Here is an 11,836-nt window from a genome sequence, read left to right as displayed (position 1 = left end):
ATACGATTTTCTAGATATGCTTGTATGTTAAATTTATTAATATTAAATTTCTTTTCAGAGGGACCCAGCATCAAAACAATGTGTTCCTAAGAAGGGCGAGTATAATGTATACTCGACGTTCCAATCACATGAGCCAGAGTTTGATTACCTCAAATCCTTGGAGATTGAGGAGAAGATCAATAAAATTAGATGGCTTAAAAGGAAGAATCAGGCGCACTTCTTATTGTCAACTAATGACAAGACTATTAAGTTATGGAAAGTGAGTACAAGTTTTAGCCTGTGTCCCTAGTCAACATAAATTGTAGTGTTATGTGTCTATAATTAATTAACCATTGTCATAGAGATAAAATACAAGTTATCAAGTCGAATGAAAGGCTTTTAAAGACAAAAAAGTTTCATTAAAATCGGTTGAGTACCTACTATGTTATATATGGCGATAGTTTATTGTTTATTTTAATTTATTTGTGTAGAATGTAGTCAGAAAAGTAACTATTTAGCCTCAGTAAGCAGCAACACAGATCTACTTTTGGGTTTTGTCTAATCAACCTCTATGAACACAGTGATGTCATGAAACAAATTCATGATTGAATCATCAATTTCATATCATTTATTGTAGAAGTCTTCCTTTAATTAAATGTGTTTGTATAAAGAAAAAGTTTTATCAATATTGCATTAAATGTGTAAATAATCGAATATTATTTACTGCGAGAAAGATGTTAATGTGGAATAAACATCTATACTTTAATGTATTTCAAAACGGATAAAAATGAAATCAAAACAGGTTTAAAGACTGGAACTAGTTACTTTGTTTCGTTATTATTTACTAGAGATCTAGTCAGACCTAGGCATTTAACTAGTTATTATTTACTAGTAACCACCACATTGTAAATTATTTTTTGATTGGTTTCGAGTCGAAAGCTTTGCATTTATATTTATTTGATTTGATTATAAAGGCATATGCTATTTATTATCAAACTAAACGTTTGTTTTAATGGCCTTCCTTCCTTCTAAATATGTAAATGTTTGCCAGTTATCGGATATTATATCGTTATGCCAGGTGTCGGAGCGGGACAAGCGCGTGACGGGTTACAACACGCGCGAGGAGGGCGGCCGGCCGCGCGACCCCACGCGCGTCACGGCGCTGCGCGTGCCCACCGTGCGGCCCGCCGACCTCATGGTGGAGGCCTCGCCCAGGTACGGCATCACGGACGCTGACACAAACACTTGCTGTTATTGCGAATCGGTGCAATTACAGTAATAATTATTACTGGCACAAGGGACATAAAATCTTAGTTCCCAAGGTTGGTGGCGCATTGGCTAATAGCGATGGTTGACATTTCTCACAATGCCAATGTCTAAGGGCGTTTGGTGACCACTTACTATCAGGTGGCCCATATGCTCGTCCACCTTCCTATTCTATAAAAAAAAAAAATTATGTTTCAGCAGCTTTTTTCGTCTGACGCTAATCTAACTCTTTGGGAAAGCGTAAGTGAGTTTTCACAAAAATACGGATGGGTGGGTAAAAAGTTCGTCAATGTGCAATAATAATTAATATTTTCCTAATCAAATTTCGGGCATCCATGGTCCTTAAAGATCAAACGAACAGACGCAAAAGTTTTTTTTTTTTTTTGTGAACATACTTATATCTTACAAAAACCACATGACGTTACATCGTTCTAAAAAAATACTCATAGTAATATTAATTGAATCAATTTTAATTTGATTTAAAAAGTCATATTTTATATTCTGTCAAGGTGATTAGCCATTGAGCTGTCTTTTCAAGTTTAAAGTCCACACAAACATTTTCGAACGCAGTTCCACAATAAATCTCTCATAATCATGTCAAGTGGATCATCAAACACCGACCATAATTAAATTAACGCTCGCATATCTGACTTAACAAATATATGAGCACTTGACACTGTCACGATGCGTAGATAAGGTGAAGATAATTAAATTCAATATATCGACTGTCGGCAAATCTGGCTGATAAATCGTATTTATTTGAGACAAGATAAATATTAACTTTGATAATCTCAGTCACAGAATGAAATAGCGATATTGATTAAACATCAATAGCTGAATGGTATACTAGGGAGGTGAAACTGGTAGGTTCGATCATAACCCATTGGGATATGGTCATTAGGAATATAGTAATACTAGCCTCAAGTCCCGTCTTCGTATGGATATAATTCATACAAAGTTACCCCTCCCTTTTCCCCTATTAAAGTTGAAGTTAAAGCTTTATACCAGTCGTCTTGGGTGTGTTTTGATGAGTCGTCAGCACAAATGGTTTCATAAATATAGATTCAAAAGTACATAATTTTATTACACTTAAGATTTGTTAATATTTTAATATCAGTAATGAAAGTAGATTTCTTTAAAGACATAATTTGTTGTTTTTAACTAAAATTATTAATTTGGACATTTATTTAATAAAAATATGTATGATCGTCTACAGCCGAGATGGCCTAGTGATAAAAACGCGTGAATCTTAACCGATGATCGTGGAGGTTCAAACCCGTGCAAGCACCACTAAATTTTCATGTGCTTAATTTATGATTGTAATTCATCTCGTGCTTTACGGTAAAAGAAAACATCGTGAAGAAACCTGCATGTGTCTAATTTCACTGAAATTCTGCCACATGTGTATTCTACCAACCAGCATTGGAGCAGCGTGCTGGAATAAGCTCCAGACCTTCTCCTCAAAAAGAGGAGAGGAGGCCTTTAGTCCAGCAGTGGGACATTCACAGGCTGTTACGGGGCCTCTACAGTGTTGTTGCTTCTGAACCAATTTGGGCTGAATCGATCTAAAGGATTGCTTCATTTTAATTTGAAATTAAAAAAAAAAAACTATTGTATGGAATAAAGGTAGAAAACATCTTTGCCCATTGGGAACAGATAAATGAGGTGAATGATTCTTATTTAAAAAAAAAGTACAGTTATAAGGGTGGAATAGAACAAAAAATTAGGAGATTTGTCTCTTATTGTATATATGTCTGTTTTTCTGCGTCGATTATTCATTTATTCGAATCAATATATTTTTATAAATAAATTATCCAAGAGGAGTGTCATGTTCATAAGAAATAAAATACGTTAGAAAATTTATTATATAAATATACCAATAGAGAAATTTAATATAAGAAAGTAAAAAAAAAGTAACAGCCTGTTAATGTCCCACTGCTGGGCTAAGGCCTCCTCTCCCTTTTTGAGGAGAAGGTTTAGAGCTTATTCCACCACGCTGCTCTAATGCGGGTTGGTAGAATACACATGTGACATAATTTCAATGAAATCAGACACATGCAGGTTTCCTCACGATGTTTTCCTTCACCGTCAAGCACGAGATGAATTATAATCACAAATTAAGCACATGAAATTCAGTGGTGCTTACCCGGGTTTGAACCCACGATCATCGGTTAAGATTCACGCGTTCTAACCACTAGGCCATCTCGGGAATATAATTAAATAATATTTTAATAAAAAACTATAGTTAGTAAATATAATACTAAAAACCATAAATATCATTTTTAATTTGTTAGTTAAGTGTATAATGTTCATAGCGAGGCAATAGGCTATTATTATAATGTAAGATTAATTTATATGGGATAATTTTCTACTATGAAAAGATAATTACTATTTTTTTCTTAACATGAACCATATCAATTAATTAAAATAAAATTTATTGAAATAAAAACCTTGCTTAGATTTTTTATGTTATACATGTGTGAGAAAAATGAGAAATGTTAATCGTTGAAAAATAAATAATTTTAATTGAACAATTAGTGTTTGTGAGTCAAATATTGGAACTGATCTCATAACAATTCCATCCAATTGATTTAGCTGAAATTTTGCTCACACTATTGCTAATGATGACAAAGCATACTCTATTGTATGGCTTTAGTATAACTAATAATAATTATGGTAAATGATCCATATGTATTAGAGAGATGATCGTTGATGGAATCAAAACAACTATCGATCTAACATTTTTTCTTTCCTATTTATGAAGTTTCTTTATGAAGTTTCTCTGGTGGAGGACAGGGAGCTTTGGCGCACCTTGGGAGAGGCCTATGTTCAGCAGTGGACAATGATTGGCTGTTGATATATATATATATATACGATATGATATATTTATGAAGTTTATATAAGTAATTGTAATTTTAATATATATTTTTTTATATAGAATTGGAAGGCGGACGAGCATGTAGGTCACGTGATGGTGAGTGATCACCAACGCCCATAGACATTGGCATTGTAAGAAATGTTAATCATCACTTACATCACCAATGCGCCACCAACCTTGGGAACTAAGATGTTATGTCCCTTGTGCCTGTAATTACACTGGCTCACTCACCCTTTAAACCGAAACACTACAATACTAAGCACTGCTGTTTTGCGGTAGAATATCTGATTAGTGGGTGGTAGCTACCCAGACGAGCTTGCACAAAGCTCTGCCACCAGTAAAAATTACTTTTAAGTATTTTAACTATTCAATCGTTTGATATATAAGTTGAAGTTATCCTTTTGTTCAATTTCATATTACAAATCGGGATGTCTATTCTTATTATATTTTATTTATTTCCAGACGGATATTCGCAAACGCACATACATACCACATAAACTCGATCTCACTGAATTCTGACCAGGAGACGTACCTGTCGGCGGACGACCTACGTATTAACTTGTGGCATCTTGAAATAACCGACCAGAGCTTCAATATCGTCGACATTAAGCCCGCCAATATGGAGGAACTTACCGAGGTATGGATTTGCATATATATTCTCAATAATAATAATTGTATTATTATTATTATTACTAGTACTAGTTTGCCCAGTTTTCAAATTCGACCATAACCATTGTTGAAAATTCGAGGAAAATATAAATAAATTTACGTTTAGAACATTCATTTTTTTTTATCATAGTTCAAACATTTTTTAACACTCAAATTTGTGGTTATTTTTTGTAAATGTCGAGATGATTTTAACATATGAATGAATTTATTAAGGTGTTATTTTTCAGGTTATAACAGCGGCAGAGTTCCACCCGACTGAATGCAATCTCTTTGTATATTCTAGTAGTAAGGGTAAGTATCAAATAAAATAACATCAAATCAAGCTACATACATTTTTTATTTTGAAAGAGTTTTAAGTATGAGAACTTTTAGTATTGTATTCACTCTGTAGCACTGTGACTCCTATTTTACTGTTTGAAAGTTTTTTACTAATAATTCAAGTTATTTGACCGTCAAACTGCAATACTTTATGTTGCTATATTTAGGTTTGAAGGGCGAAAGAGCCAATGTAGTAGCAATAGTTAATATTTTTTCATAGTTCCATACAGATGGTGACGTCTTATGGTTACAAATAAAACAAATGTGTTGCTCGAGCAGGTACGATAAGGCTGTGCGACATGCGCGCGGCGGCGCTGTGCGACCGGCACGCGAAGCTGTTCGAGGAGCCGGAGGACCCACACGCGCGCTCCTTCTTCTCCGAGATCATATCCTCCATCAGTGACGTCAAGCTCAGCAACTCTGGCAGGTGGGATATACACTGCACTGCATATTGTGATTTGTCATTCTATTAACATCCTGTATTTAGTGGTTATTATATTACGGATATCATTCTAAAGACCTTAAATCGGTGTGATTAGAATTCTGACATGATTTCAAATTAATATTATAATTACGTACTAAATGATTTTTCAAAAACTGCTACATAATAGCCCATGGCTCAGCTCTATAAATCACGAAAAGTTTTGCATTTTTTGGGTCTTACAAAAAAAGTTTTCAAAATAGCAAGCCCAATGTTAGCCTTCACTTGAATATAAAGATTAATGAGATTTTAATAAACAAATAGATCTAAAAAAACTGCATAGTATAGATTTTGTTTTAAAACTCCATTTTTTTACAGATACATGATGTCTAGAGATTACTTAGGTTTAAAAGTATGGGATCTTAGAATGGAAACGAAGCCTGTAGAAACATATCCAGTAAGTTACCAAATATATTATATGTATATTTTAATAATTTATGTACAAATTACATAAAAACTTTACAATTTGCCAAATTAACCATTTTGGTAGATGAAGTATGACAATGTAATTTTGTTTTGTAGGTACACGAGTATCTTCGCTCAAAGCTGTGTTCGTTGTACGAGAATGACTGTATCTTTGATAAGTTTGAGTGCTGCTGGAGCGGTGACGACCAGCGGCTAATGACCGGTTCTTATAATGGATTCTTTAGGTAAGTTTATAATAGTCATAAACTGAAAGAGTATAAGGGATAACCAGAACGTTACCATATTTTGATGTGAATAATAATAAATAATTGAAGCATGTTATTTTGTATATAAAGTTAATGCCAACAATTAGAGCTATTCCTTGTAATAATGATTGCAGTTTTGTATTCTTCAAAAACTATTTCCAAATAATACATACTTATGATATCATAAAATAGAGTGTGTGTTGTTTTCCATATATAAACGTGGAGCGCGAAAAGTATTTACCGGTCAAACATGTAAGGCTCCATGAGCCCGAGGCTCAGTACGTACACTCACAGATGGCCAATGTTGTAGAATATTCGAGCGCGGCGGTGCGGGCGCGGGCGCGCGGCGCGGCGAGCTCACGCTGGAGGCGTCGCGGGACGCGGCCGCGCGGCCCCGCCAGCCGCTGCGCGCGCGGCGCGTCGCCGCCACCGCCAAGAGGAAGAAGGTCATATGTCTTACTGTATTACGTTACGTTTTTCTTTTTATAAAATAGGTATATATGACGAGCCGGTTGGCGTGGTTGGTGGATTCCCACCCAGGACAGATATTTGTGTACATGTCTTTTTGTCCTGAGTCTGGGTGTAATTATCTATATAAGTATGTATTTACAAAAGAAAAATAGTATATGTAGTATATCAGTTGTCCGATTTCTATAGTACAAGCTCTGTACAAGCTTAATTTGGGATCAGATGGCCGTGTGTGAAAAATATCCCAGGATATTATTATTATAAATAAGTATGTGGAATTGGGAACCACCGCCCATAGATATTGACGCTGAAGGAAATATTAAAAATTCCTTACATCGCCAATGCGTCCCCAACCTTGGTAACTAAAATGTTATATCCTTTGTGTTAACTATACTACTGAGTATTGTTGTTTGGCGGTAGAACATGTGCTGAATGAGTTGTACCTACCCAGATGGGCTTGCACCAGATGGGCAAAGTGGTACTACCAAGTATTGAGCTCATTTCTAGCAACATTAATTGAGGTTAAAGCTTATATATAGAAAAATATCGTATTGGTCTAGTAGGTTGTTACGCAAAAATGATTTATATGATAAGTGGAATTGTATATACAAAATTTATTTTTAATATATATTCAGTAAAAATGAGTAATTACTGTGTTTCTCGACAGTTCTTCTCAACAGTATGTAATATGTGTCAACATTCTACCGGTGGTTGTTTCACATTTCAATTAATCTATTGAAATAACGATTCAAAGGAATACTTGTCTCTTGTCCCAGAAAACATTATACCTTAAATGTAAAATTTATATTAAATATACTTTAAACAGGATGAAATAAGCGTAGACTGCTTGGACTTCAACAAGAAAATCCTCCACACAGCCTGGCATCCGCACGAGAGTATCATTGCCGTAGCTGCCACGAACAATCTATTCATATTCCAAGACAAATTCTAGCGGGGCCCCTTAGCTAAGCCTTAGGTGAGCGAGGACATACATAATATACAATACAAATCACGTGAACCTTTTATTTGCAACCTACAGCCTTATATTTGCATCACATAAACTGATGTGCAAGCAATAATTAGAATTATATTGTTGAAATTATTAAAGATTAAAAATTTATGAATTTGGAAAGGAATTTTCGTAATAGTTTCAAAATGTTGTTGTATAAAAATGTCTTAGGGTTTATACGAAAATCTACATAAACATAAAGTACTCATTTTTACAACAAGATTCAGAATTTATTTAAAAATTCTTTCCAAAGTCGTATAATAAGTTTTGAATTTAATGTAAAAGGTGTAAATGATTTTATGTAATATACAATAATTTACATTTTGATTTCAAGCTTTTAGATCTAAATTAAACAAATGCGACAAAATCCTACAATTTATATGAATAATAGAAAAAAAAATGCTGTTAAAATGTCCATAGAATAGATATAGCCTAATAATGTCTTACATCATTCTAAAATTTAGACATATGTCCTCCTTGCCATGGGCTAGTGTTAAATCTTATCATGTTACAAAGAGGTAATTGTCAGTTGAAGTTCTTATTTAATATAAAAAATATATAACATACATAAACAACTTCTTCGTGAACCATTCATATTTGGAAAAAAAAAACTTTGTTTAAAGCATCACATTAATCCACTATTAATTTAAGCTATTACTGGCAACTACCTCTCCATATGTTAAATGAATTAATCAGTTTGTATGTTTGTTATTTTTAAATAATACCATTTACATGTAACAATGTAATATAAGTACCACCGTTTATACCAAATAAATTTATAAATAATTCATATAAAAAGGACTGACTCAAATTGTTTTTGGGTCTAAAACTATATAAGTAATATTGAAATCGGGAGCATTGATTTGTAAACATTTAAAAACAATATATTAAAATGTTTGTCAATTTGCTGTACCAAATATGAACTTTATTCATCGAACCGTAAGGCTTAAATGTAATTGCAATCCATTTCAATTTTATTTAAAAAAAAAACACATCAATGTCGTCCATATCGTTAACTCAAAAAGTCCAGTTGTTTAAATATTTCAACATATTATATAACAAACATACAATCTGACACAATATCGCTAGCTAGGTACTAAGGCCGTTATTCATACACTGATATAATTTATACGCTTTTCATACTTAAGGTTCTAAGCGGTAATTAAGTATTTATTGTTTAAATGATGAAAAACACTACAATAGGTTGTCGCTTGACCATACGGATGAGATTAGTTAGAATTATCAATTGATAAATACTGATGTGTCAAATCTATGACGATAGACCTGCACAGATAATAAATCGCATATGTTTCATACGTCAGTGTTACCAGTTCAGATATTGGTATTAAAATCGGGACACGGGGGTGATTTTTTTAAATATCATTTCACTGAAATACCCTCCGTGAGCCTTAAATAGCCATAGAACCGTCACCATGTCGCGAATATTATTATAATTAAGAAAAAAAAAATCTATTATGTATGAATCCAACCTTCGTTTATATAATTGGTTCGTTTAGTGTATTTTTTAAAATTACAATCAAAATATGGTCTGAAAGGACAATGAAAGTTGTTAAGTAACTACTATGCGAATTAATTATGCGATCGTATACGTAATATAAAACGCCTAAGGTTATACCGGGTTTTTTTTATATTTTTTTTACCCGTGCCTTACACTGAACGCAGGTTTTTTTTGTTAATTGTCGTTCATTTATTTATTGTGTATTTTTTTAAGTCTTTGTGATTGTTTTTACTCAATTTGGGGTTTAATCCTCACGTTAACATTGACTTGATGTTTGTTAAAGAGTAGTTAACTAAGTCTGCCCTCTAATCTATAGTTCGATATTTTGTATCAAAGTACACTGCATCTGAATAACTTCTTGTTAAATTAATTAATTGAATATAAATTCTTTGAACATTAATATAATTTATAAATACCGACAAAGTAATTTAACAAAACAAAACCGATTTCTGAAGATATAGTCGGGCTGTGAATTTTGTGTTTTAGATGTTATATAAGTTGCTATTGAATAAAATGCCTTATAACATTGTAATAAGATTTGTAATCCATTGAGGGCAGAAAACGGTCAAGAATGTTCTGGAAAGAAATTCTATAAAGGTATAGGAAAGGACACATTGAATTTTTATATTCGTGTAATAAAGTCTAAAGAAAAAACAAGGCAATATCCAAGATAAAAATGTTTGTTACATTAGAAATAACAGTTCATTAGGGATTAATTGGGCATACATTACTTACAGTACATTGTGAACGGTTTTTATGTGATTTAGTTTTCACTTAATTGTATTTATAAGGAAGCTTGAACGATATAATATGTAATTGATGAAAAAAAAAATGTAAATAAGTGAAAGTAAGGAGGCCTGAACAATATAAATATAGGATACTATGTCACAACACTTGTATTATTGTACAGTTATACATATATTGTACTTTTTGTAAAGCTTTCTAAAAAATTATGTTCACCGATTATTAAATAACTTTTTTTTTAAATGTTTTTATTGAGTGTTAACGAGTCAAACTTCTGTTGATGGTACAATGGACATTCGATTGACGTCAATAATATACATACATAATTGGAACTATATCATAGTTAATCAGTTAAAATATCAATAAAATAAACATTCTATAAACTAGTTAATGGATTGTGACAAGGTCCTAGTAGTGTATATTATTGACCGTCTCCTGGTTAAGCCTCTAACAAAATAGAGTCGTAAGGCACTTTCATAGCTTGTGAATGTATGCCTTATTACATTTTTCTTTACGTTGGTCAGTTTGTATAGTTGATCTAAATTAGGTTTCATTGTGAGGGGCCCGGTCAATTCTCCACGCGTTAGATTAAGCGAACACAAATCGATGCTGTCTGCTATGTTATTGGTCGATAGGGAATAATAGTGATAAATGTGTGATATTTATCGGAAAAATAAAATTGCCTTCGCAGCTAAGTTAATTGTTGCTTTGAAAGCAATTTTGGAATTGACTAAGACCCCACGTATCACTGTAAAAATGAGCTTTGTAGTATAAAGCAAAGACATGTAGTCGGTGAGTGAAAGAGGATGTCTGTACGTCTTAATTTAAGTCTAGGTTATAGTTAGGCAAAAAAAAAACTGTGAATGCATACAGTGGATAAAAAAAAATCAGTTTTTTTTCTTTCCTGCATCGAGGGATCAACAGGTCGCTTTGTGATAAGGGCGTTGTGTGATAAACTGACAAAAATGTATGTGAAAGTTTGTGAGGTACCTCGAGATGCGATTGTTGACAACGAAATCATTGTGGCTGCCGGTCGGTTGTCGCGCCTTCGCCTTGATGCTTTACAAGTTCTTTTTTTTATTGATTTATTCATGCTTTGTTGGTAAATTTAAGATATATAAAAAGTGTCAAAATTATTTCAAATTGTGAAGTCTGTCTACTAGGCTAAGTCGTAGAGAAGATAGCATTTTAATGAATTCTTGAAGTTTTATAACATGGACATTATTAAAAAAAGTTTACATTTTGCTAGTTTTTAATTATCTGTGGTAAAATAATAAGATAAAAAATAGTAAGAAATTGTAATGAAGGATTTGTCCGTTTAGCCGTATTCTGTAATGGTCTTTATAGCATGAATGTTATTTTTTTTACTTTTGGTGTAAAATATGTATGAAATATGTGCCATGGTATCAAGACGAGGGCGCGGGCGTGTTGTGCGGGAGTTGTTGTTGAATCCAAAATATTTCCTATAATATAAATTTTTATATCTGAAACTTTGTTTCATTACTAGCTTAGCTTAGCGCAATCCTTATTAATTATTTATTTATTTATTGACACTTTATTGCACCCAAACTTAAAACTAAAAATTACAATTTTTAAACAAAAATAAAAAAAAGTTGCATGAGGTGCAACAGGCGGCCTTATCGCTAAGCAGCGATCTCTTCCAGGCAACCTTTGGGCAGAGGATCATAATATTTATAAATACTACATACACTACTACATACATAATACATACATACATATATATACTACACTACTATTATATATAATATAAATATACATATATATATACTATAATAAATACATACATAAATAAATACATAATATATATATAATA

General features: G+C 32.7%; 1 protein-coding gene across 6 annotated transcripts in view; it reads left to right on the top strand.

Moving 5' to 3' along the window:
• LOC126778168 (protein phosphatase PP2A 55 kDa regulatory subunit) overlaps positions 1-11,492 on the top strand; it is a 44,522-nt gene extending 33,030 nt beyond the window's left edge. For 5 of the 6 annotated variants that reach the window (XM_050501612.1, XM_050501617.1, XM_050501614.1 and 2 more), the window contains 9 exons: positions 59-259; positions 1,058-1,194; positions 4,586-4,760; positions 5,020-5,083; positions 5,390-5,537; positions 5,910-5,988; positions 6,114-6,241; positions 6,573-6,708; positions 7,557-11,492. In XM_050501612.1, coding sequence (XP_050357569.1) covers positions 59-259; positions 1,058-1,194; positions 4,586-4,760; positions 5,020-5,083; positions 5,390-5,537; positions 5,910-5,988; positions 6,114-6,241; positions 6,573-6,708; positions 7,557-7,682 — 1,194 coding nt within the window. In that variant the 3' untranslated portion in view covers positions 7,683-11,492. The remainder of the gene's footprint in view (positions 1-58; positions 260-1,057; positions 1,195-4,585; positions 4,761-5,019; positions 5,084-5,389; positions 5,538-5,909; positions 5,989-6,113; positions 6,242-6,572; positions 6,709-7,556) is intronic. The other variant, XR_007670124.1, reaches the window with a different exon arrangement.
• Positions 11,493-11,836: the final 344 nt, after the last annotated feature.

This window comes from Nymphalis io, chromosome 25, assembly GCF_905147045.1.
Source record: "Nymphalis io chromosome 25, ilAglIoxx1.1, whole genome shotgun sequence".
NCBI classification, from domain to species: domain Eukaryota; kingdom Metazoa; phylum Arthropoda; class Insecta; order Lepidoptera; family Nymphalidae; genus Nymphalis; species Nymphalis io.
The sequence above is the reverse complement of the archived record's forward strand: the minus strand, read 5'-3'. Positions and strand labels throughout refer to the sequence as shown.